This window comes from Pipra filicauda, unplaced genomic scaffold (genome assembly GCF_003945595.2).
Source record: "Pipra filicauda isolate LSUMZ 115617 unplaced genomic scaffold, ASM394559v2 scaffold2_size9829703_pilon, whole genome shotgun sequence".
Classification (NCBI taxonomy): domain Eukaryota; kingdom Metazoa; phylum Chordata; class Aves; order Passeriformes; family Pipridae; genus Pipra; species Pipra filicauda.
Window position 1 is genome coordinate 3,957,425 of NW_024104421.1, and position 27,642 is coordinate 3,985,066.

The window sequence follows — 27,642 nt, forward strand, 5'->3', positions numbered from 1 at the left end:
AGGAGTGGGCAAGGAAGGGACATCAGCAGGGACAGAGCAAGCAGCAATAGCTCTGTCTTTCAGTCTTCTAATGAAAGGATGCTTCCTCTTAGGGCAGGTTCGGTAGCAGGACAATACCCCAGCACAGTGCTTTGGTTTTGTACAGCACCTATGCACCTATACAAGTGCTGCCTGCAAGGGGCTGTGCTCCTGGACACCCCTCAGAGAGAGAACAAAGTCCTGAGGCTGTGCAGACATGACAGAGGGGAGGACATTTTAAATGCACCCCAGTGCTTTCTCCTCTCAGAGCTGTACAGAAGCTTTTGCAGAGGTAAATGAGAATGATGAGGCTAACCAGGCTTTTCTGAAAATCCTCCCCCACACCTACAGCAGTGTCAAATGGTGACACTCATGGTCCCAACAGTGCAGTTTTGCCCTGACAATAGCCAGGCACCTTTCTGAATTAATTAAACAAGACATCCGACATCTCTCCACCCTGAGGAGGCAGTGGGAGATGCTGGAAGCTGGAAGACTTTGCTGTGGTGCCTGGAACCGACAGTAAGGGTAGGGACCATCATGTGCGCAGGCACCTTGAGGAGCCCAGGTGTGAGGCTGAACCCTGCCTTCCCCCAGACACGGGGTAAAAATTCATTAGGGGTTTCCTACGCGCACACTTTCCCGCCACGTTATCCAAGGCTGAAGACTTAAACTGCTTGTTTCATATCCTGAAGCTGAGAGGGGGGAAATTGAAACCTGTCTTTTTTTGGACATGCTGGCTGCCAGCTCACCCTGCAACCCTGTTAATTATTTATGTTTGTCAGGAATATATCTCTCTATTCAAATAAAGCCCAGTTCCCTGACCTGTGTCAGGCAACCTGGTGCCCCTCACCCCAGGTATCAGGCTGCAATTAAGTTATTACAGATGCCACGGGGAGGGCACAATGGTATTACAGACCCTGGGTAATTAATTTGGGCAGACTCACAGAAAAACTTAATCCCCAGGTCAGGAGAAATTTCAGCCAGTGGTTAAGAGGACAGCAAGCAGCTCTATACAGAGCTGTGTCCATGGATCCCTCTCCATCACCTGCAGCTGGTACTGGTGAACTGCTGGCCTCTGCAGTCAGGGTGCCTCTGCTGACCCTCTGGGTACAGACACTTCCTGCAGCAAGGGCAGGAAACGTTGCCTTATAGAGTCAAAGAGAAAACTGTCCAGGCCACAGCATGTACCTCACCAACTGCATCTCTAACCCAGTGAAGGCTCATTGCACACCACAGCCACCTGTTCTCAAGACTTCTAAGAAATCCCTAGGAGGGGATGAGAGACACAGGGCAAAGCCTCAGAGAAGCTGGGGGATGCCATGCAGAGCCTGTATGGCCTGTTGCCATGGGAGAGGGGAGCAGTACAGGCTCCTGTCACCCCTGTGCACGGCCGCAGTGCTGGCCTTCGTGTCCCGCTGGCTCTCAGCCAGCAGTTGCTCACCTGCGAGGCAGCCCTGCCTGCACACTGCCCACACACTGCCTGCACGGCCCTGCAGCCAGAGGAAGCCCCCAGGCTCCAGTTGGAACCGGCACACCAGAGCCAAAGCAGCAGAATAGATCAGTAGTCTGGTCTGGTTCTGGGCACTGGAAGGTGACTGGTGCTGGCTACTTCCAGGAAAGCTTTAGCTCACGCTGCAGGGACATGAACTGCTCATTGCAATGCTGGAGGGACACACTTTTCCTCCATCACCAGTGACAATCTCATCCTGAGCACAGGGCCAGCAGCCGGCTCGCTCCACAGGGGAGCTGCAGAGGCCCTTTAATTTGTGCAGGTCTCTAATCACCTTGAGGAATTTAGTGAGCCGGTTCCATTAGCTAAATGCCCCCAGGCTGGTGGGCCTCTCATTAGAAGCAGATTGCATTGCTCCCTTATCTGAAGAGGAATGATGAGATAAGGGAGCAGGGGAGGAAAGAATAAACGAGGCATGAAGGAAACAAAGGGGGTGTTTACCTCAGTCTGTAAGGGTCACCAGAGAAGGTCTCTGTTCATTGAAGTGTCACTGAAGTGGAGAAATCTCTATGTATGACACACAGGGGCTGGATTGCAAATGCCAGAGCAAGAGCGTGACACTTCTGCGTGCCACAATCATGTATTCTCTTGTCGAACGCTTGGCCCTACGCACCCCAGACCTGAATAAACTTCACTTTTCTGGAAGGCAGTGGGCTGCCTGCTCTCAGGGAATTTTAGGTGGGTGCTTGGTGCCTTGATGACTAGTGCAAAAACCAAATTATCTGGAATCTGGACACACCTGTCTTTCCAGATGATTACTCAGGTCTGTAAGTGTCATTAAGCAGGGAGGGGGTGATAGGGGACAGAGCTCCCTTAAAGTGAATTAATTTCCAGGCAGATGTCCCTGCCCTACATTCTTGGTGTACCAGTCTCTAGCTACACCTCCCTCATGCAAAACAATGGAGAAAAGCACCCACCTCTGGCAACCATGGGACAGGGTCGTCCACAGCCGCATAATTCGATTTATTCCTCCCAGCTCTTTGCAGCTCTTGCTTCTGAAATACAAGTAGAGGAAACTCAAAGTAACCCAATAAATGACACAGCACTGACATCTAAACAAGAAGGCTCAAACCTGGTTACAAGAACATATGAGAAAATAAAACAAGTTCTCAAGCTCCCTTTCCAAAGGACAGGCCAGTTATCGTGGCCATGGTGGGGTGAAAATGCTTGTTTGACAGCACATTTCAGGTGAGCTACTGAGGGAAAAGGACATCAATACTTTATAACAGCTTGCTAACACAGAGTTAAAACTTAGGTCACTTTCTGGTGGGTTTTTTCCCATCCTTGTTTCAAAAATGTCCAAGCAATAGCTCTTCCAACACTGCCTTTAGGCAAAAGTACCAAGACGTGCTTCACTAGAGAGCAGCAAACTCTCTCCTGACCTTTCATTTCTGCTTCTGTCTTGCTCATTGCTACCTTCCTGTGCCACAGATCCAGTCAGCTTCAGCCCACTGCTGTAGCTTAGTACATCTAAAATAACTTAACTGACTACACTGGAGTCATCATACATTCACACTGCTGTGAGTCAGCTCAGATTTTGCCCCGTGGCGAGCTCTCTTTCCTGCATGAAGAGAGAGCTGTCTCTTGGGGCCAGCATCAGAAAGGAAGGTTTGCCCTTGTAAATGTTCAGAAGGCATTCCAAATCTCCTCACCTGGTGTCCTGGCTCCTGTGGATAGTAAAACTGAAGGCTTGGGTCCCCACCTGGGACACTGGTGTCTGACAGAACCTTAGCCAGCTCCCTCCAGTTTTCGTATCCTGTATAGAGGAAACAGAAAGAGGTGTCAGAAAACATCTAATAAAATAAACCACCACAGTTACCAGAATAAACTGGTTCTTCCAAGGCTGAGAAACCTCTAACTCTCTGAAATTGCCTAGCAGAGACCAGGAGTTGTTTATGCTCCTTGGAGTTGGAAGACTGATACAGAGAGAGAAATTGCCTTTATCTTCCTCAAAAGCTCTTCCCTCCTTCTTATTAATACTTATATTAAAGATTCATCATAGATCCAAAATACATGTCAGAGATTTCATTAATCACCACAGGACTGGGAACCTCTTTGTAGATTACTCACATAATCCCAGTGGTCAAACTAAAGGATATCAATTTTTATTAACTAGCAACGTCAAAGAAAAATAAGACAATAAATAGATTACTAATTAATTTAACCATCAAAAGCATATTATTTGTATATATTATTTTATTTGCACAGTAAAAGTATCAATCCTCTCTTCTTGAAGGAAATTATGGCAAAGAATGCTGCAATACCTAAAATATTAGCATCCCCTCCCCTCCCAGTCTGCTCAATCCAGAGGTTAGGATCAATCTTGATTTCCTTCTACAACTCTGGCGGCCTCCTGGGCTTAGAAGGGAAAAGATGAGCAGATGCAGCATAACACTGTAGCTCTCTGTGACCACTGCCCATGTCACTGATAAGACAGTGCTGGTGAGCAGAGCCTCCCGGCAGTGCTTCAGTGGCTCACACCATGTGGTTTTCAGATTTGATAAACACTTTGGCACTCAGTCAGCAACTAACCAGCCTGCCAGCACCTCAGTGCTGTGCCCACACCGCATGACAGCTTCATCATGAAGGGCAAGTGCCAAAACCTCCACAAGCCCTAACCCATTCCCAGCTGGTGGCAAACCAACTCAACATCCATGTACCAAGGAGCAGAGCTAGGCTCTCCACCCACTTTCTTTAAAACTGGAAATCATCCCCAAAGCTCTAGGAGGGTCAAGAGAAGTTGGCTGTATGTAAAGGGAATCATCCCATCATCTTCAAGTCCAACAAATTTAGACAAATGGTCTGAGCCCTCTGTACCGTTCTTGCAGCCAGAAATAGCAGGAACATGCTCTGAGGATGAAGAACAGCCCACTTCTGGGGAAACATCTGCTGTTTCAGAGCCAGCATACCCATCTTCAGTCAACTCACTCATCTTCCCCTGGCCAGTTATTGCACCTACAAACTGGGTTGAAAAACTCTGTCTCTCCTTACTCATGAATCTGGGTCCTGTGGAATCTAGCAGAGGTGAGTAGAAAAGTGAAGATGTTGAAGCTGCCTCCTATGATCTGGTGATCAAAGGGGACAATTACTGAGAAGAAAGTGCAGTAAGTGTGGAAAACATGAAAGTAGTCACAGATTCAACTGAGAGACAAGACTTGAGGCAACTAGGGTGTTCTGCTTTCCTGATGCGGGCGTTGGCTTGGATGTGTGAGTTTTGTTCGGGCCCCGTTAGATGCTGAACAGTCACAAATTTCTGATCTAGATCATCTCACCCCCAGATTTTGATTTGAAGCTATGCATTTCAGTTTATGGCTAAAAATATCAACATCAGCATTTATCTTCTGCAGAAGATTTTTCAGTCAGATGCTGTGTGATTAATCTACTGATTAATGCAGCCAAGCACATCTTGTGCTTCAAGGACTGACTGCCATGGGAAAGAAGGAGAAATTCTGGTGTCTACATAATTTTATGTGTAACTGGTGAGTTTCCACGTCGTTCAGAGCAATGAGACAGAAACCACTGTTTGTGAGTGTCCTGCAGTTGGACACACGGTCCCACTCGGAATGGGGCTGAAACAGACTTTGTAGTTTGTGTGAAATTCAGGACTTGCTACTTTGAGGGCTCATCATATTATTGGGAGAGCACAGCAGGTTGTTTTTGTTTTTGTTTTTTTTCAGAAGGGAGACCCAGAATCATAGGATATCCTGAGTTGGATGGTATCCACAAGGATCATTGAAGTCTCACTGGCTAAATTAGGGAGGAACCAAGTAAATCAGGAAAAAAAATAAAACAAGGGCAACAAAAGTCAATTCAGCCCTAGACATTCACTGAGCGAGGACGCCAAGAGAGGCAGGTTTTCTTCCTTTGTGCACGGGGGAGAGATTATTTGGTTTCATTGTTAAACTCGGCACTTCACTGCTCTGTGGCATAAGCTCTGGATGAAGCATTGGGGAACCTGCTTTTCCTGGGAAGAGGATGTTGGCCACCACAGGCAGCCACTCTGGCTGCTCCTGCCCATGGCTGGCACAGAGCCTGCCTTGCAGCAAACACAGAAGCCTGGCTGCACACCAGTGCCATGGCTGACATTTCTTTGACCCCTGCAGAAGAGAAGAAAGGGAGGCAATTCTCTGTGTTGCACAAATATTTACCTAACGCTTACATCAGCCAAACATGGAAGAGACAAAAGAACTACGACTTAATCTGGAGGCAGTGATTTCCTCGCTGGGTATAATTTGTGCTTTGGCAAGCTAATTCTCCAGCATGGTAGGAAATGATTTTCAGAAAATAATAGGATAAACCCTCCTCTCAGAGAGAGTTCTTGGCACTCCAGTTCCTTCTAAAAAGATTGGCTTTTCCCTAGGGATCTCCACTGGACACGCTGGTTTTGGAGGACCTGGCTTTGCACGTGCTTTCCACGCTAGGAGGAGAGAGCTATAGAAAAGAGACAGATCTCCTCCAGCTTCCTGCAGTCAGAACACCTCTGGAGGGCAACTGCTGATGAAGGTTTTCTCCCCAGCACAGGTCACAGGATTCAAGACATTGCCTTTCAGGTATGTATCCACTCCTGTGCAACAGCTGGAGAGTGAAGCCGTTGGCTACATCCACTGCTCTGTCTCAAGAGCATCTGAGCAAGGTTCAGCCACAGGTTCAGCCTTTCCTCAAGCTCTCCATGAGCACTGCTCAGCAGCTCAGCTGGCCCAAGCTCTCCCTTGATGGCTATTTTTAAGTCAACAAGACTACGCCTGGAAAAAAGCAGCAATCTAGAACTAAAATACCTCAGCAAACACTTCAGTATTACCAAGAAGGAACGCCAGAACTATTAGCTTTGATGGTTTTGCTCCAGCCCCTCTACAAAACCAGTTCTGGTTAGGATGGGAAAGGGCAGAAAAAACCACGAAGTAGGAAATCAAAGGCCTGGGAATAGCCTATCTCACAGCCAGGTGAAGATGTTGGCCCAGGCTTTGTTGCCATTAGTCTGTTAGACAGATGCACCAGCCAGCTCTTGGTCTTTCTCTCTTCTGAGGATCACTTCCCAAAGCATTTCCCATCACCTCCCAAAGCAGACCAGTTGTTTTCCAAGGCTATTTTTTCACCGCAAACACCTCCAAGGAAGGCAACACTGATGCAGGCACACCTTGCCAAAAGCAGCAGCCAGCCTTGCTGCCACAGACTCTGCCCTCCTTGGCATAAGGACCAGCCTCCCCACAGCCACAATGGATGATTCAGAGCAGTGATTCACCCAAAATCCATCCCACAGGAAAGAAGGGTACATGGCTTTCTGATGGGCCACCTTGCCCAGCCGAGCTGCCTGGTGGCTACACAAGCACCACAGCACAGTCCAGGGAGAGGGATGTCGCTGTAACCAGAGCAGTATCCATGCTTCCAGCACTCTGCAGTTGCACCATGCATGGTGTGACATCAGATCTGCCCCTTCCCCATCCCTGTCTGCGACGGCACAGCAGGCCCCAGAGCGTGGTAGATGGGGAGAGTTGTACAATTTTGTGCCGAGAGTGACCCGATGAGCAAGAAGATATTCTCAGAGACACTGCAGAGGGACAGAAGGGCAGATAGGTTCATGGAAATGGCAGGGGTTTTGCCCAGAGTGCACCCAAATTGTGTTTTTTATCCTCACTCCAACCTCCAGGACATTTTCCCTATATCTACAACCAGGTACTTGGCTGACATCCTTTCCGCAAGCAGATTTGCACCTTTCTTTCTACTTCTGTGCTCTGGTGGTCCAAGGTTCAAGCCTCATAGGGACCAGCCAATGCCCAGAACCATGAAGGTTCTTCTTCAGGGAAAAGTCACCCTTTTTGTCCCTGTTCCCATCAGAAACAGCTGGCAGATGCCTGAGGACCCAAATGCCCACCAGGGTTGACCCTCAACTGCCCTTCTGGATTCAAGATGGGAAGCCCCAGTACTTGAGCTTTCTTCTGGAAATAGAGGCAGGTGAACACAAAAAAAAGGTAAAGAAGTTGGAGACTGAGACAGATGCTGCATCCTACAACAGAAACCCACACAAGAGGCAGCCGGTCTGGAGCCAGTCGCCCACAGAGCCAGTGAACCAACCATTAAGAGACAGAAAAGCTGTAGCAAGAGAAAATAAGATGAAGATGATTCTTGACATGACCCTGGTCAGGGCCCAGGGCCATGTCTGCCTCTCCTCAGCTATGCAATGCACTTGAAGCCCAGCTCAAGAGAGAAAAAAAAAATTAAAAAAGCAGAAAGCCGCAGCCAGAGATAACAGGCAGCAGTACCCGGGGAGCTATCAGGCCTCGGGGCAGGAGCGTGACCAGAGCTGCTCTGTGTATTCAGAGATTAGATCCACCAAGCCACCGTCGTGCCCCGGGCCCCAGACAGCACTCGATGTTTCAATTAGCCTGCAAAGGTAGCTGGCAATGGTGCAAGGGGGAAATCCCAGCCTCGCTCAGGTGATCGGTTTCCCCTCTGAAGGATGAGATTTGATTACTCTGCTGTTGGTACTGTTGCTTACATAGCTGCAAATGCTATTAACACCCACATAATATCCAGCCCTTTTGCAACCCTGCTAAATGATTTCACTCAGCAGCCTCAGGAAAGAGCAGGTCCACTGGTTTGGACAAAAAGCATTTTAATTCTTATCTGAGATCCTGCTCCTTTTTGTTGTCAGGACAGGGCAAGAAAAAGACTGGCAGGTATGAAGCAGGGTTATGTTCTTCATTACCCACAGACTCCTCACCATGGCTTGATGTTTTAATCCTCTGTTGGATCGTCTTATTTCTCCTCTTATTCTGACTGAATATTTTCAACTTACTGTTATTTGACAAGACTTCAGTGTGATTTGAGGTCTTTCTCAGTATTAGTCCTGGGCTGAACAGGTATGCAGATGCAGTACCCAATACCCCCAGAGATTACCATGATGTGCCTCACAAACATACTAGTCCAAAAAATGCTGGGGAAGGTTGCTTAAAACTGAACATGACACAGGAGCTGAACTCAGGGAGCTATTTGCAGTCTCACACACATATGCATCAAGCCTCCTGCCCTGAAAACAAACCTCAGCTCCACCCCCTGCCTCAGTTACCCTCATTTAGATTATATCCCCCTCACAGAGGCAGTGCACTGGGAGCACCTTCACCCTGCCACATGATGCTATGCACCAAAAGCAGTGAGGCTGTAGTCCAGCAACCAAATACTTCTGGCCAGTGAGATCACGGGGACAAGCTGCCATGCTGTGCTATGCACCCAAGGCAGCACAGATTCGTGGCTGCAGCCCAAAAGCAAACATCTCCTTGTCACCTGGCCCAGGCAATGCTGCATCATGCTCTGGGGAAGAGGATATTTAGAGAGTTTGACACACCTTTCATGCACCCTGACCAGAGCAAGCCCTACTGCAAGTGCCACACCACAGGGGAAGCAACACCCACCTCCTGGTCTACCAAACACACAAAGGCAGCCCCACAACACCAAGCGTAGAAAAGCATAAAGGTGTGGTGTAAACTGACCTTCTAGAAACAGAGATGTAAGGGAGGGATACAGTGAAAAGGGACAGCCAACAGTTTCTGGGCATAAGGGTGAGTGAAGGTTAGGTCAAGTCACGAATCACAGATGGGGTCAGAGAAACTACCAAAAAACCCTCATTCAAGGGTAGACCCCAGAGATTCTCTTTGGTTACTTATTTAAGTCAACAAAAGGCATAAGCAGAGATGAGTGAACTCCTTGTCCTCAGGTCAAGATCAGAACAACACTCCTGGAGTTAAAAGGATTCAAGAAGCTATGAAACCTGGTGTTACAGATGGAGCCCTGCAAACCTTTCCATTTCTGGTTAATGCAGAACCCTGCAAATATGACTGCAGGGATAAAGCACAAGTTAGAGCCCATGTGAGCAGAAATAAATTACTCCATTCTTCCTCCAGGTACAACTCTGAGTCACTGCTACGTGAATGGCTTTGCAAACTGACAATAAGCTGCAGAACATTAAAAGTACGTGAAGTTTGATGGAGGAACAGGCAGAGCACTGCACTTGAGAAGGACTGGAAAATGAGTAGACATAACTACTCAGGACACTAATGTAGTCTCACTGCCAGACTCATCCACCAAATAGTACCTTGCTGCTGTTGCCCTCTAGGTACAGGAAATCTATTTCATGCAGCAAGGGAGGAACTGACAAGCAATGCTTGGGGCACTAACAGGTTTTGTGGAAAATATAACTCAAATCTTGCTCCTGCCACTAAAATTTTCCATTGCCCTAGTTAAATCATGAAATCCACTTATGCTGCAAAATTATCCAGCAAATATTACCTGCCTCCTGAAAGCCCAGTGAGGATTCACATATGGAGATGCAGTGCTGGATTTGAGTGAGAAAGCCCATGATGTTCCTGCACTATCCTTCAAAATTATGGGGCTGAGCTCCCAAGTCAGCTCCAGAAATGCCCCTGTTTCAACTAGAGGAAAACAACCGCAAACTATTGCTTACCTGCACTTGCCATGCTGAAGGCAGAGGAGGTTCGGGAGTTCATGCCAGTGTGGAAGGGGGCATGACCCGCAGCCAGCTGAGGTGCTGGCCACAGAGAGCCCTTTGGCTGTGCCCCTGTAATCCCCTGCCCAAGGTGACCACTGCCAACAAGAGCCCTGTGTCCTCACCTCTCCAACTCTCTCTGCAACTTAATTCCTCCTCAGCTTCCTCTCTTCTGACTCTGCAAAACTGCACTAAGGAGTCCTGAAGATTTAGACTGGGGAAGAGGAAAGAGCAGAGCACTCTGTTTTTCAGGGGTAGGAGGCAATATTGACTCAAATGAAGACTGAGCAGAAGAGCACCTACTGCTGCTTTCAGGAACATAAAAGAAAAGACCATGATTTTGGCACTTCTAACTTCCATGCAAAGCAGGAAGAAATGTTTTCTACTCTGCTACTCTTTTGCAGTATTCCACGGGCCATCTTAACCACATAAAGCACATGCCGAAGCTTTTGAATCATAAAATATGTTTTCAACATAGTGGCCATGATAGCTGTGAAGTTATAACCCTTAACTGCTGGCAAGCTCAACTCTTTAATTTACAGAATGCATGGCAACTGTCCTGCAATTATGGTGCACTTGTCCCTGAGACACTGTGCTGCACACAGGCTGACGCTGTATCTGCCTCTTTGGACAATACTGCCATCAAAAGCAGTCTCTCCATTTTTACAGTCTTCATGCACAGCAATAGATTTCTCAAAACAGCTACAGTCAGTGTCAAAAAGGGCTGATTCCAGGCCCAGCAAGAGTAAAGGTATTTGAGTAGTTCTCACCATGGTCTCATACTTACCAAGCCAGGCTTCTGCCAGTCATTGTCTTTAAAACACGGGATTTGCATCAAACCATTTACTCACAGGAGATCAAGATTTGGTTTGCTTGAACTTCCATACTTGCAGAGCTTGGAAAAACCAGCAGGTTGTCAGAGAAGCAGAGAGTCAGGTGTTTTTTATACAAGGCTAAGTTCTGATTTTTATTCCTGCTTTTAAGATCAAAATAATTTGCTCCTTTGTGGACTCCAGTTTCATGCTTTTCTCTACCCTCACCCTGCCTTTTTTTTTTTTTTTGTGAACTGTGATATCCAGCATTATTTTTGTTTCAAAATACCTTTAATCCTGGAACGTTTGCATGGGTTTCTACCAATTCACTCCCAGTGACCACATCCTCAACTGCTGACTCACACCATGCAGTCTGCCTTATTTTATTTTTAATAAAAATAATAATAACAACTTAAAAAATTCCTACCTAAACCTCAAGGTGATTAGCATGAAAAGCAGATGTTCCATCTGGTTATGATCACTGCAAGTGGTATTCCTGGCACTTTCCCTTCATCTGGAGGCACTGGTGAAGCCAAGCCCTTAGAGACACAAGAGGCAATAAAGGCCTGTTCCATTGAGGTAACAAGTTAATTAAAGCTAAAGTTTGCCTCAATTTATCTGTACATCAGTGCAACAAATCATACACAGGGTACCTGGAAACACACCTGGCAGGCTTCCTGCCTGCTTTAATTCATATGTACTGCATCACCATTAACAGCAGTAAGGACTTCTTTTGCCAAGAGAAGCATGTTTCTAAATGCTCTCAACTATGGACCAATCTGTTGATGTCTATGGTATCTGCACAAATGCAATTAATAGGAAGCAACATATGTAGGGAGCTTCCCTCCCCTGAGCACTGTGAGGTACCTACAAAAATACATAATGAAAGAAAATGGCAATTCTGTGCCATCCGTTTTTATTTCTGCAAGGAGACTGTGCCCAAGAAAGCTCAACGAGGTCATCCATGAAGCTTTCAGGAAGCTCTGCTAAGTGCATTTTTGTCAACTGGTCCAAACACTGCAGCACACAGACTGCTCAAAGAGCTTTCCAAGATTTATTTTTTTTTACACAGGAGCTGTCTAAGATGTGAAGCTGAACATCAACTGAGCAACAGACCTTCAAGCCAACCCTTGTTACTGCTGGGGATTTTCCTCTAAAGACTCAACAGTTTGCCACTTCCAAGTAGATGCAGCATTCCCAAAATATCTTCTTGCAACTTGATTTTCAGTCAAGTTCAGTGGAACTTTATGGTGTAGACAATGTCATTCGCTGCTTCTATGAGAAAACTCCCACACCTTATTTATTTCTCTAATTGTCATTTCTATTTGCCATTTTGCTCAAAGCTGTTGTAGCCATTTTCCTCCCCTGAATTCACCCACTCCTGCTGAAATGTGTTGTTTCCACAGTCTCTGTGAGCACTGCAACAAAATTATTACCCTATTCTATTGCTTTCAGCAGTGACTGGAGGCAGTCTAGGGATGTCACTAAGGCAAGAGAAAAATTAAGATAAAGAACAGGCTGGGCAAACATCTACCAGAAATAGTGCAGGTAGCGTTGACCTCACCTCAAGGCAAGGAAGCAAGCTGAACCAACACTCTTGCAGGCCACTCCAGAAATACTTTACTATTTGTTTAAGTTTGCCAGTGTTCTTGAGCACAGCAGAATGACTGTTCTTCCCACGGCTCTGTATGGGACACTCTACTCTGACACCACCCAAAGACAGAGACACCTCTAAATGGGGGACAATGCACCAGTTCTCCAATAGCTATGCTGAGGGGTAATCAGAAGAGGTCATACTGATGAATACAAAACCCAGAGAAATATAACAAGTCTTTAAAAATAACAAAGAGGAACTGAGTGCAGTGGCTGAGGTATTGCTTTGATATAGCTTTCTAGATATGTCGGATTAGAAACAATTTGATGATTGCATTTTGAGTCAGATGAAGTTCTTCTATTAATGTTAACAGGCTTTGGATGAGGCTCTAAAACTACTCCAAGAATGTCAGGAACTTGGATGCAATCCCCGTGTGCAAGTTTATTTCCACAATTCGGATTCAAAATTCAGAACTACGACTTCTGGTTCAGACTTACATGTCACATAGAATGGTTTGGGTTGGAAAGAACCTTCAAGATCATCTAGTTCCATCTCCTCTGCCATCGGCAGGGACACCTTCCAACTAGACTAGGTTGGTCAAAGCCTCATAGAGCTGGGCCTTCAACACTTCCAGGGATGGGGCATCCACAGCTTCTGCGGGCAACCTGTTCTGGTAACTCACCACCCCCACAGGAAAGAATTTCTTCCTAATATCTAATTTAAACCCACACCCTTTCAGTTTCAAGCCATTCCTCCTTGTCCTATCACTACACGCCCTCATCAAAAGTCCCTCTTCAGCTTTCCTGTAGGCCTCCTTTAGGTACTGGAATACTGCTGCTATAAATATGATTGGATGGTGACTAAAACGGCAGCAAAAACCAACTGGAATATCAGAATATTCTTGAAGAATGTCTGAAATTTCCCAACAGATGCTGACCACACCAAATCTATGCCCAAAACTTCATTTGGCCTCTAACCCGAAATGCCTTCAGCTGTCTTTGCAGAGGAACTCTGCATGCACCTCTCACCTAACACCAGCATCACTAATTAGCAAAGGTAAGATTTGTAACACTGATTTCCTCTGAATTCTCAACAAATGCCGACTGTTAGTCAGGGCAGACAAACATAAGATGGACTAACGTTTTAAGAAGTTACAGAAAACCCTACGCCTTTAAAACCATATCAAGCCTCAGAGTACTAAGGGGCAAGAGCATGCTTGAGCTCCTCCATGACACAGGCTCAAAACTCACATGGACAAAACAAGCTGCCAGTCCTCCCTTCAGGCATCCTGCCTCCAAGCAAATGCCTGCTGTGCAATGGGATGGGCTGCAAAGCACAGACACTTGCTTCTGAGACAGCTTTATTTACATAACATGGGTTGCTAGGGGGAAAAATCAGGGTTGTGTAAACTCTCTTTATAGAACTCTTACACAATGACATAATTCCAAAATATCAACTTCTGAAATACTGTTTTTCCTCTCTCTTGACTAAATCCCACGTCAATGGCTTGCTTTGGGTCTCTAATCAGTCTGTGCAACACAGTAACGAAAATCACTAAGTGGGAACCACGAGGAGTTCACAGAAACTACTTTTTGTCCCATGGAATCATAGAATATTCTGAGTTGGAAGGGACCCACAAGGATCATTGAATCCGACTCCTGGCCTTGCACAGGACAACCCCAAGAATCCCACCATGTCCCTGAGAGCCTTGTCCAAACGCTTCCTGAACTCTGCCAGGCTCGGTGCTGTGACCACTTCCCTGGGGAGCCTGTTCCAGTGCCCAAACACCCTCCAAGCTAACCCTCCATGGAGATCAAAAAAAGAACCTGTATTTACAGTTACCCTAGTTTGCTAAATCACCCACTGTCTTTGAGAGAATTTGGCATAACTTAAACAGTTTGGTGAATATTTCCAGCCTGCTAAACTGGGACAGACACCACTCACACTTGGCATTATTTTTTTAACGTTGTGTGTTTCAATTTGAAACTTTCTAAATAAGATTTAAGAGATGCCACAGAAGGAGAGGCAAGAAGAACAATTCAGTTTGCTCTGTAAATGTGCTCTTAAAACTTCATTGGTTTTGAGCATCCCAGGGTTCCTCTCAGACCCTCCTCAAAACCAGACCCAAACTCTTCCTCCAGGATCCTGCAAACCCACTAGAGCTGGAAGAAGGATGACGGTGGAGGAGGGATGCCCCAGGTGGCAGAGCCGGCGTCCCCGGTAACCAAATTCGCGCTGTTGACATGCAAATTCTGCAATGGGCCGTGACTCCCTGTGCCGGTCTGGGGGATTTACAAACGTCTCGAAGACGTTTGTTCCCTGATCTAAACCTATAAAGCTCTTACATGCTCAAAAGCTTGCAGGAACCTCTGAAACTTATGGACACAATCACTGGAATTTATAAGTACCGAAAATTTTTATAAAGGTATTAAAGGTAGGATGGTTTCTTTAAATTACTGCAAACAATGTGTCTTAAAAAGTCTTCTGTCGTATTGCTTGCATGTGAAACATTATCCTTGAACTTTCCTCTAAAGATTCCAGTGTGTTGCTATAACCTGTTCACAATAAGCACATTTGCAGATGTGCAGACATATAATTACAGGAAGTACAAATAAGACCCCGGTGTAAAGCATGGCACAACTGAAAACCAGGGAGGTTTATGATTCAAGTAGTTTAAAAGATTTTTTGACAGCTCATGAAGAAGACTCAGTTTGCTTTAAGAAAGTAGATGCAACAATAATGTCTGCACTTACTGCAGAAAGAGTAGAAACAAAGCAACTATTCTGCTCTTAGTTGATCCATAGGCCTATCACTGAGAGGGGTTTTGAAGATGATGGGAGATCTTTCTTATGTGAAGTGCCAGAGATTGTTAAACTGTATCTCTTATTTTTAACTGATTTCAAGTGTGGATCCTTTATGAAGACTGAGTGGAATGAGACTGACATTCTAAGGAAAAAACCCTTATGTACTATAGCTCCTGTCCTTCTCTCCCTGTATCGGGAGTTACTGCAGATTGCTGGAGTTTTTGTCTTCATTGTGATGCAGTTTAAATACATATTATCTGTTTGAGAATTTAGATCTTGGAGTTGGAAACCCAAATTCAAATGCTTTAACAGCTGCAATACAATGCTAAAATTGTGCCATTGCTGTAGGTTGTAAATGACATTCAAGCTCTACTATAAATTTAACTCATTCTTGTGTTTTTTTCTGTATTAATAAAACCTGTGTGATAGGTCAAGATTCTTTTCATTCTGCCCTAAATTTCATAAAACTAGGGTAACCATTTCTACTGCTCTTTCAGAACTTCCAGGGAACCGAAAAATTAATTACTGGGAAATTTCTGGTTTGAGTTCTGCTAAACTTCTATCCCAGACAGAACAAACTCAGAGTCACTCATAAGCTGAGCAGCAGCTGAACTTTTCAGAGCCCAGACTGCAGGGGCCAGCCAAACGCTGCTGCAGGGCCCCTGTTTTCCACAAGCAATTCCTGCCACCAGCAGGCATTCCTGAGGGCTTCCAGGAGGTGATCCTTCACCCAGCAGGAGACAGCCGGGTTAGTTGCCTTGGAGCTGGGCCAGCATGCCTTACAGAGCTATCTTGTTTCAGTGGAATATTTCACTGTGCTGCAGCTTTCTACCAGAGCATTAAAATCGCCCTGCCAGCTGCTTAAGGTGGCTTGAGAAGACCGATTGCAAAATCATCATTTTCTTTCCAATGCATTGGAAATTTCCATAAGTCAGGGAAGAGTGGTTTCTACTGCCCAGCACTTGTCCAGTAAATGCCTAATGAACTTCAGGACAAATGAAACCATAACAACTGTCCAATCTGCCTCTTGTATAATTCAGTACAGGAAGCTCACACAGTAATTCCTGTACTAGCTCCAGAATAAATATCCAGTGAAAATGCCATCTGACACGGGTTATTTACATGCTGACCTGAGATTTCATCCAAATTCTGTTCTCAGCCTCTTTACTAAGTTTTACTGACCTTTTCCACAGCCTCCTGGTGTGATTCCTACCGAGCTCCACGGACTCTGTTCACTTTCAGTCCTTTTCCACAATGGTACGAGCGCACCACCTTATACAGCTTAACCACATATATCAAAATACCCATTTCTAGCATGTTCTGCCAAAACTGAAGGCAAGTGAAAGCAGCTGTCCTCTCTACTGCATTTTGACAAAAGTTGTTCATCGTCTGTCCTTTATGTGCTTCTGACCCCGGTAACTCGCAAAGCTCCAGGTTCTACATAACTAGGAGAGCATCAGACCTCAGGTCTGGTGTCCTGAAACACTACAGTACAGTTTATGTACTACACACTGTTTTATGGGAAAAGTTCTCAGTGCGGTGTCTCCTGGGATGGAGATGAAGACTGTGTGGCTGTGACTTCTCAGGCTCCAGAAATAGCCCAAGACAGTTCATTCTTCATTATTCTTTTAATCTGTTTTTATTGCATGCTAATACAAAAGCACAGAATTGGGTTGGACAGGACCTCTGGGAACCATCTACTCTGAACCCCTGCTCAGAGCAGCATCACCTAAAGCAGGTGTTGAATACCTCCAAGGACAGAGACTTCACAGCTTCTTTTCCTGTTCCAGTGTCTGACTTCCTTTACAGCAAAAAAAAAAAAAAAAGCTTCTCTTATATTTAAACAGAATCTCCTCTGCCTTGGCTTTTGCCCATTGCCTCCTGTCCATAGATGCCACTGAGAAGAGTTTCTCTCTTTTTTACTTACTCCCTTCTATCAGGTATCTATACACATGCATAAAATCTCCCTGAGCTTTATCCTCTCCAGGCTGGACAGTCCCACCCCTCTCACCCTCTCCTTGTATGTCAGACACTCCAGTTCTGTAATAATCTCCATGGCCCTTGGCAGGACTCACTCCGGTGTGTCCATGGCTCTCACCTGGGGGGCCCAGAACTCAACATGATGTTTACAGATGTCACATGTGGGCTGAGCAGAGTGGAAGGATCATCTCCCTCAGTCTGACCTAATGCAGACGAGGAGGCTGTTGGTCTTTGCTGCAAGGCCACAGTGCTGGCTCATGTTCAGCTTGTTGTCCACCAGGATCCCAACGTCCTTTCCTGCAAAGCTCCCCAAGGCTGTCTCCCATGGGATTCTTTGAAGCAGGTCCCTGAACATGGCAAAGTCTGCTTTCCTGAAGTCCAGGGCTGAAATTTGCCTTGTTCCAAGTTAATTCCAGTCTGTTCACCACAAGGCGAACAGGCAAAAATAACTTGTGAAACTAGTTTTAAACCAGCCAGCCATCTAAATACATTGATAACTCTGTACTCCAAAAGTTTACAACTTCACTGCTGTTGGAAAATCTGCCTGTAAGTACCTTGGAAGCAGAAGTCCCAAGGGAAAGTGCTGGGATTTGAGCCAAGCCACACATGTGCCTTTTTAGAAGTCAACCTAAAATGGCAATGTAATTAACTACTTCAGAGTTTGCAAAATCACTGCGAGCCTTGCTCTGTCATTCTGTGCTCTCCATCTCCCCATTAGAAATCCACCTTCTTCATAGCAAGTTTCAAGTCAGTGATCAAAAATCTCTGTGATCCTGAAAAATGAGAATGGAGGAACAAAAGAGAGGAGATTGAATGCCAGAAGGAACTATGAGAGATCTTGTAAGCAAGTTGATTCTTCGTGTCCTCACTATATTAATGAGGTAAGAATTTTTTTCATTCAAATAAAGCAACCACAGAATAAAAGCCAGGCTACCACATCAGCATTTCCCAGGATTTATAAAACTTGGAGCAGAATGTAAATCCTGTTTGCTGCAGGATGTTAGGGCTTTGTCTATTATATTTCATAATACACACAAGTGCCACTGTTAGACATGCTCTTCTACTTGGAGAATTGATGCCAAAAATGATGCAAGGGGATTTTTACTAGTCTATTGTCTGTGAACTTATCCATCCAAAAGAGTCCTGCTGTGATGGAATATTCTAACAGGTAAACTGGCAAAAACTCAAAATTGCTCACCTCTGCCAGGTTCCTGTCTTTGCTGCTCTGCCTTGGGTCTCAGTATCAGTTAAGCCAAGTGGAAGACCTGGTGTAGTGCATGAAATGGAGACAGCACCATTTCAGAATGGCCCCACGTGCTCTCGTACACCTTCGTTCTTTTAGCCGACATCAGGAGTGACAATTGCACAACATATACCACACACTGGATTTTTACCTGCTTTAAGGATCTGGGCTGCTTGAGTGAATTCTACCACACCTTTTTTTTTTGCAATACTGACTGAAATATTAGGTGTTCATTCAGCACTGGTTTAGACATCAGTGCAAAAATAGGGCTTTCAGCCTGCCTGAAAAGCAGCTGTTTTGATGTTTGAAAATTCAGCAACCCTAAGAGCAGGACCCACGAAGGGACAGGACAAACATCGTGAAGAGTAAATATGGAATGAGCACAAGTCATTACTGCACCAGGATCAACAGGGGTGCATTAGCCCATGAATGCAACTGCATTCACACAGCTGGTGAAATTCAGGCATGTCCTGGATGCTAACACGCTCTCCTTGACTGTTCCCCAATCAACATTTGATGGTGAGAATAATGCTAACCTGTTTGATTCACAGAAGCACTGTGAGACTCAATTATTTCACTTTCTAAAACACCAAAAATTACAAGGATGGAGAATCCAATTCGCACTCAGACTTACTCAGACTTGTTACAGAAATGCTACTGGTTCTATTTGAAAAATCAGGCCCTGGGCACTCTGAACCTCATTAGAAAAATGAAAAAAATGCTTTCTAGTAAAAAAAAAAAAAAAAAAAAAAAAAAAATCTCTCATCTGCATCTCTGAAGCTGGCAAAGTTAGCCTCACTGGGCTTAACTTCAAACGCTTATAACTTTGCATAATTGGGAAATATCAGAATAAAATTTTTTATGCATCTTTGCACATGATCAAAAGCACGACTGTCACAAAACCAGAGACACACAGCATGTTCCAGACTCTTGGTGATATCTGGTCCCTACAGCATTCAGTTGCTGTAAGCAACCCTTGTGGAGCCACGTCCTTAATGAATATTTTTAACTATTTTGGGTCACCTCAAATAAAAGAAGAGTTTAATTAGCAACTTCATCCTTGCTACAGACTATTTGAGTCACGAAAAAACAACAAGTAGAGCATGCATGATTTTCCACCAGACTCGATACAAATTTTTAGGATATTTCTAAAATCGAGACCCACAGCTAACCCCAGAAAGTCTTACAGGTCTTCTTTATAAAATTTGAGCTCATTTATGCTAGCAATGTGACGGGTTCTCTCTATAGGTAAGCTCTCACCCAGCAACAGCTCAAACGACAGGAAATACATCCCAGGCATAACATCATTTTAAAATTATCAGCGAACAGGAAAGATGATAGAAGAGAAAAAAAAAAAATCATGATTTTTCTAACAACCCTGGAATAACAAGATAACTGTCCAGTTTTTCCCATCTCTTCTCAGCTGGCCTCCATATGCTTTTTATTTAATTTCTTTTGCCCCTCATTCCCTTGCCTCTCAGACTCTTACAGCCTCTGACTGTTTTGGGGGAGAACGCAGACCTTCCTATCTCCCAGCGAGCCCCATGAGCCTCCTCCTTCAAGCTCTCTCATGTTTCCTGGTGAGCTCTGTCTCCTCTTTCATCATCTGCCTGCAAGTCCTGCCCCAGTCTTACAGCACTGGAAAGAAATGCAATCCAACAGCATTAATAAATGATAACTGGTCCCTCCTCTCCCTTTCATCTCCTCTTCTCTGGCCGTAAGCAATCCGCCTGCTCCCAAGGCAATGCATAAGCACGGGTCAGGATGTGGTGCTTCCATGTCAAGCCTCAGGACTGATGTCAGGACAGGCTGCCATCTAAGCAGGTTGGTGACCAAGTCAAAATGTTGCTCTCCTCTGCTGCCCCAACTTCCTGCTGACACCTTGAGTGGAGAACAGCCGATGGGTCCAGCTTGAGGGACAACAGAGGCTGCCACTCATCCCAGAGGACTCCTCCAGCAGCCTCCCACACCCTCAGAGCTCAAGGCACCACTACATTTTATCTGGAGACCCCAGATTGCTCCCACCTCCATCGTAGCTCCCGAGAAATCAGTCGCCGCTCCCTGGTCCTTCCTTGCTTGGTGCCCAAGGCTCTTCTCACAAAAGCCCATCAGATTTTGTGACTCATCCCTCACCCCAGGGTAAAGCTAAGAAAACAAGCAATGATGACAGAGAAAAGAATAATTGTCATATGAAAAAAATTTATAAGCTATTCTTCCCACCCAGGATTTCCCCCTCTCAGACATGAGAAAAGCAGCAATTAAACCATTACAGCAGGCTCCCAGAGCCCCAGCAAGGGCTGAGTGTGATGGACACCAAACGGCCCCGCTGACTTCTGACCTACTACAAGGGCCTGGGGAAACCCTTAGTGCTCATCTCCTTACAGCGTAGGGTCACATCTCTTGCACCAAGGAAGTTTTTTCTCCTCCCTGGTCTGACAAGATGTAGCACCGAACTCAAATAAATTGGTGGGAGCGGGGAAATCCTGGTACTTGTGAACCCGAGACAGAAGAATAAATCCCTAGTGAAATCCCAACTGCTTCAATGCCATGAGCAAGGCAGGAGCTTAAGAGGAGCACACTTGTTCAGCAACACAATGTGCAGACTTTAATCAGGACCCACGAGATGCCAAAATGCAATTCCAGTCCAAGGTGATACAGGACAGCATCTCAGTATCCTGTATTTTCTCTCTTCTAGTAGCTTGCTCCCCGTTCACTCAGCTTTTAAATCAAAAAGATGTTTTCTGACCAATGCTGCTGCAAACCACACACTGAAAAACCAAGCCAGGTTATTTTTTGCTCTTTAAAAACAAAAACACCACCCACCAGGGATTTTGTCCAGTGGTCAGAACCACCCAGCTGCTCATTTGTGTGCACAGCTGTATACAGTTTGTATGGAGCTGTACAGCCACAGGAGTGGAAGGAACAGAGCAAAACCGAGCTGCCACAACCAGCAACAGTAAAAAGATTCTTTTTACCCTCATCTTCCCAGTAATTAAGGTAGCTTTCTTCCAGTTTTCTGGGTGATTGAACCACCCTGGAAGAATCAACCCCAACATATTTTCAACCCACGTTTTGGTTTACTCAGAGAGGGCCAATTTTTAAATTGCTTCTTACAAGCATTCACAACAGGCCTGGATTATCTAAGAGCAAGCCTTAGCCAAATCAGGAGGGGAGGGGAAAAAAAAAAGAAAAAGCAATGCCCATAAAATGAACTGTTGCTAAATAACATCAAAATCTCCTCACATGTATTTGATCTGCTCCTGGAAGTTCCACATGCAAACACACAAAGTGAAATAAATATGCTAAATTACCTACTGCTATTTCTTCACTCAACTGTAAGAGCTTCTGCCAGAGAGATACAGTTCCCCCTCATGGAACAGAAACCGCAGAGGCCCGCCTAGGGCTACCCAGGAGACAGACATGGTCCAAACCTACTGAATGCTGCTGGTTTCAATTAGGGACCAGAGCTGGTGCTTCTACTTAGCCTTATAAAAAAAGAGTCTATTTGAAAAGAAGCAGCACAGTACCTCCCTGTGCAGGAAATAAAAGCCTTACGTAGGAATTTAGTAATTAGCAGATCACACCATTGGTTCATCCCATCAGATAATCCACCTTTGACCAGCAGCCAACATCTAATGTTTAAAAGGCAGAAGAAAACAACCTTCAAAAGTACCTTTAGCTGTATTACTTACAGAGAAAAAAAAATAAAAGTCCTCATGACCTACACAGTCAGCTTATGCCCTGCAGCACAAATTGTGATTACTCTTTTCTTATCGTGCATAGTTGCAAGTGTTACCATTACTCATAAAATTATCCAACCCTTAAAAAAAATTCCAGCCACACCACTTGCATCACTGGCTGCTGCAGCACCAAATGAACTATGCTGAAAGTACCCAGCACATATACAACAGACTTATTTTACAAATAATGCTTTTTAAGTTCATGGTGTAACTCCCATAAAATGGTATGGTGCTGAACGAAACCAAGAAAGAGACTGATTTCATTTTTAGAGCCACTTCTAATTCTGCTGTAGGACCTGCTTTAACCTGTCTCTCTTCATGGAGGGGGGGGGAAAGGTATAGATATGTTACACAAGTAAATCCTATCACAAGTAAAGCTCTTCTGCCTCATCCTTTGCTGTTCCTTCCCCTTGGTCCTCCTCAGACCTCATGATACCCCTGAGCATGGAAACACACAGAGCTAGCTGCTCTGCTCCAGACAGAGATGTATCTGGGTTCAAGGGAATGTCATGCCTGTTTATGTTCCTTCCATTTTTAAAACAAAGTCACTCTGGACCATATTGGCTTCAGTCCAGTGGGAGCCCTACCACTGGCTTTTGTGGGCTTAGATCCAGCCCTCGGCCTCACTCTACTTATGTTTTGATGAGCTGCAGCAAGCAAGGCAGCCAGCTTTGTTGTACAGCCAATTTTTTGTCATACACACTAGTGAGTGACTCCTGGGTCACTTTTCCTCCTGAGCAGCCCCTGCGTGACAATTTTTGAAAGAGGTTTGCTTGTGTTTTTCAGTTTCAGGTGAAAGGTGTCCAGTTTCACTGTGGCCTTTCCAGACAACTCCAGTAACTCAGAGGAATCCAGTTATGCAGATGAAAGATGTATTGGTTTGCCCATATCAAATCTCATACAGCCTGACTTTAATTAGCTCCTTATGGCCTGGTTTTGAGCTCAGAAATGCCATGGTAAATATGGAGTAACTCTCCTGAGCAGCAGAGCTCGGGCCCTATGGTGAAATTCTGACCTTCTTTTACACTCCTGCAAGGGCTGGCCAGTAAATGGTGATGAGAGCAGCTCCAGGCAAAACCAGACCTCCAAGGCCCCAAAGCCATCAAGTTCATCCACGTTCAAGCAGGGTACTTCCTGCAGTCAGGACCTTGCTGTGGCATCCTCTCTTCCCCTCCCATAAGAACTCTTCGGGGTGAGACTGCCTTGCCTAAAGACAATCCCTGGGGAAACCCAGGCATTTCAACCCAGCTTGACAACAGCACAAAGGACAGGAGAGTGAAGGGTGTCCCACTGTGGAGCAGCTGAAGCTGGATGTTAGTCCTGCAAGGTTCAGTTCAGTGCTAGCAAGTGCATGAGGATCTCTGTGGAAGTTCACCCGCTCAAACTGCGGCTGTGCTCAGCCCACAGACTTACAGGGCTCATGAGCAGCTCCCTGCACCTTCGTGTCTTTCAGGGCACAGTGATGCCAAAAGCCACTGCCATGTGGACATCTTTCTGCCACTCCAGTGCTGCCTTTGTACATCAGCATATGATGTTACCATGTTAGTTCATCCATGAGGGATGGTGTGACCTGCTGGCTCAGACTGTCCTCACCCAGCTGCCCCAGACCTAGTCTTTTCCCTTACCCACTAGTCCTGACCACTGCAGTTGTTTCCTTGGATGCTTATCTGTAACCCTAATCCTAGCTCATGTTCTGGCTATTTCCTCTTGATCCTTGGTCCCTTTGCAGCTCTTCCAGGAGATACAGTCCAAGCACAGCAGCCTTCTCTGTGACTTCCCCATCAGTGCTGCTGGCCATTTCATAGAATCATAGAATCATAGAATCGATTGGGTTGGAAAAGACCTCCGAGATCATCGAGTCCAACCCTTGGTCCAAATCCAGTCCATTTACTAGATCATGGCACTCAGTGCCACGTCCAATCTGCGTTTAAAAATCTCCAGGGATGGTGAATCCACCACCTCTCTGGGTAGCCCATTCCAATGCCTGATTTCACTTGTTTGAGCCCTGTATCACCTACAAACTCTCCCCCCAAACCATGCCACTCCAACAGCATCAATCTGATGCATCTGAATACAGGTCCCATCCAAAGTAAGCAGCACTGAAATGCTCCTACCAGGCCTGCATGGTTTTTCCAGGTTTGATGGTCTGCACTAATAACAGCCAAGCACAATCTGGGGGAAGGCAAGAGCTCCATTTTGCTTTACCAGTCATCTCCCTTTCTCACAAGGCACTGCAGAATCAGCTGCAATAAGCTGCACTTTGTTCTGTTTGAGGTCAGTAGGACTTTTGCCACTGATCTTCAGAGAAAAACCCCTTGGCTTATCCGCTTCTGCTGAAGGATATGGATAGGTTCCTGGAAATGCTGTATTATGGTTTATGCTGGTACCCAGTCCAACTACAGCTCTTTCTCATACCACAGTTTAGCCAAGTCCTTCTTGATTAACCAGTTTCTTACTCCACCATTGCCAGATCCCCAAGCAAAGCTCACAGGACTGTCACCAGAGTCCCTGCAGACCTTTGCCCAGCAGTGTTGTGATTTGCTCAGGCCAGGTATGTGGTGGGGTACCACAGAGCTACTGTTGCTTACTGCCACCAGCAGCCCACAGCTGCATGAGGAGGTTTCTAGAAGTTGCCAAGAAGCCCAGATGACCTGATAGAGCCAGCATCTTCCCTCAGATAAAATACACGGATAAAAACAACCATGTGCACATGGCCAGGAGGAAGTGTTCTAAATCGTGGCACAGTCCACATGATTATTATTTGCAACAGTTGTAGCTGGCCCAGGAGCTGGCTCTGTCCAAGCTGCCTGGGAACAGCAGCAGAGAGGAAATCGAGGCTGGGTAAGAGCAGGTGACAATTGTCTTGTAGGAACAAGGTCTGATATTCACTTGTACTTCTCTCTGAGTCATTAGAACTAGGTAGGTCCCCAGAGACCAGCAGCAACCCACGCTGAGCAAGGAGGGTGGCTGGGGTCCAGATTCATATCCCTAATTTCCCCATTTCCACCCATCTCAGCCAGTGTCACCTGCTTCACACCCAGTTCCCATGGCCACAACCTGTCAGCAACATCTCCTCTCTGCAACATCTCCAGCACCATAATGAAAGGCAGAAGGGCTTTGACATCATGCATTTTGATATATTCACAAGCACCCCTCCTTCTTTTTAATCTTATATTTCTCAGGCAACACAGAGAAGGTCCATGAGCTCTTGGGAGCCAGGAGAGCAGAGAGGCAGCACGCAGTGACTGACACCAACTCCCTGTACAGACCTTCACATCAAAGCCTTCCTACAGGACAGCTACTAAGTCAGGCACTGACAGGCTCTGCCAGGACAGGAAATCTGGCAAATGCCACAGAGCACCATGGCTGCTGAGGAGACCCTCTGCACGAGTTCCCTTCAGCTGTGGACAGAGCAGACCTGACCCTCTCAGTGCACCAGCAGAACAAAACTCAGTTTGAAGTTTTATATCAAAAAATTGGGAAAATTTTATACAGAGGAAGGAGTTGGCACGGGATAGTGTGAGAATTTGAAATGTAAGTGCATGGTTGCAATCCTAGAAAGGAAACTTGTAAGTGCCATGGCCATGTCATGTCTTATTTATTCCAGGATCTGACCTCTCACATACATCAACATCGCTCTCCACCTTAAAGGAAGCCAGAAGGGAAAAAGACTGTAATATACAGCAAGCTGTGCAGTCCCAGGAGTTTGGCAGGAGAGAGGAAGGCTTTCAAGGTCATGAAAACATGGAGGAGAACACTATGAAAGAGCACTAAGTAGGTGAGGTCAGCAACATGCAGGTACTTGCATGCTGGGGTGGCCAGGTATGTATGAAGAGGAGTTAATGCATGGGGAGCACATCTACACACCCAGAGAGCACCGAGAGGAGGTGGGTGGACAGCCTCAGAGATGAAGGGATGGAGCCTTTTGGCAGGAGGACAGATGTTTTGCAGGGAGGAGCAGAGCGATGCGGGGCTTTGGGTGTGCCTCCATGCCAGAGCAGGTGGGGAAGCCGGGATGAAAGGAAAACTGGTGCAGCAGCACAGAGGAGCGTGTGCTGCAATCATCGGCACACAGGCTGGGGTTATCCAGGTGCTGCTGATTTACCCTGGGCAGGGAGATGGTACAGAAATTGCAGCACACAGCTGTGATGTGCCTACGTAGGTACAATGGTGCCTTGGAACAATTTTATGTGGGAGACAGCAGCACCTACTAGATATGTACTGTTTACTGAAGTCTCTCACCTGGGCACTTTCACTGCATGAGTATCCTACACAGAGAGGACCCTTGGTTATCACCATGCATGAGGGAAGACAACAGGAGAAAACCTATGTTGACATGGGACCAAATCTGGAGGGAGAGGTCATTTAACAGTGCCTGAAACCACTTGCTCCTCTGGTTGACAAGTGTAGAACACGGCCTGTATCACCCACAGTGTTTTAAGACTGCACCCAAGTCCGTGATCTCATGAATCCCAGGCTGTGTCTTAACATTAACCCTAATGGTAAAACATCAGAGTAGAGTGTGATGAAGTGTCCCACACCCTGGCTCTATACAAAGAAAACACTGCAGCCCGCAAGGCTTTTATGCAGAACAGTAAAGTATAGTAAAGCTGGTGTCAAAGACATGCCTCTGGCCTCTAAAATAATTCACCAAGCATTGTCAGCAGGCTGTTTAAGAGCAGCAACACACTGCTTTAGCTGCCAAAACCCTCACGTCACCTCCACACTGTGGCCTTCTCCAGTTCAGAATGAGGAGGGAAGAGCTGCAACTAGATGTTCATTACAGATCAGCTCCACGCAGGCCACCTTGGGTCAACAAAGTGCAAGTAAAACTGCCCTAAACTAGCTCAGCTGTCTGCCACGCAGTGGAGCTCCACATCAAATTCCCTGGCTACCTGAAACAACACAAAGTGAAGTACAGGTGCTGCAATTCTTCTGTTGGGAAACAATCATTCTTAACCTGGAGCAAACAGGTTTCATTAGATGTGCTCAGCAAACACAAGGAACACGGGTGCTTCTGGAGCACAGGACATTTCAAAGATGCTATCATGAGGCTATCTTGGTACACAGTGCAAAGGTTAGACCTTTGTTTTCTTGGGAGATTCAATTGCTAGTTTCTGGACTCTGGGCTGATTTGGTAATACTTCAGAGTCCACAGAGACCCTGTATATGTGGAAAACGTCTTTAAGTTTTGAGATACATACACCTGCAGAAAGTGAAGTTACAGCCATTTCTTTACAAAGCTACAGATACAGACAGCACTATCACATATCTTTTAAATAATAATAATAATAATTTAAAAAATCTGGATTACTTACAAAGGAATGCAAAGAAATGCACATGGGAATTCATACAGTTTCATTTAAGCCATATAGTGAAATGACAATCCCAAGCACCCACAACAGACATAGCTAGTAAAATCCTAAAGCATTAGAGAAGAATCA

The 27,642-nt window shown here is 45.7% G+C and overlaps 1 protein-coding gene across 1 annotated transcript in view; it reads right to left on the reverse strand.

Moving 5' to 3' along the window:
- B4GALNT3 (beta-1,4-N-acetyl-galactosaminyltransferase 3) overlaps positions 1-27,642 on the reverse strand; it is a 61,574-nt gene that overhangs the window by 18,536 nt on the left and 15,396 nt on the right. The window contains exons 2-3 of the mRNA XM_039383134.1: positions 3,181-3,284; positions 2,446-2,523 (exon numbers count right to left, since the gene is read on the reverse strand). Of these exons, the coding sequence (XP_039239068.1) occupies positions 2,446-2,523; positions 3,181-3,284 (182 nt within the window). The remainder of the gene's footprint in view (positions 1-2,445; positions 2,524-3,180; positions 3,285-27,642) is intronic.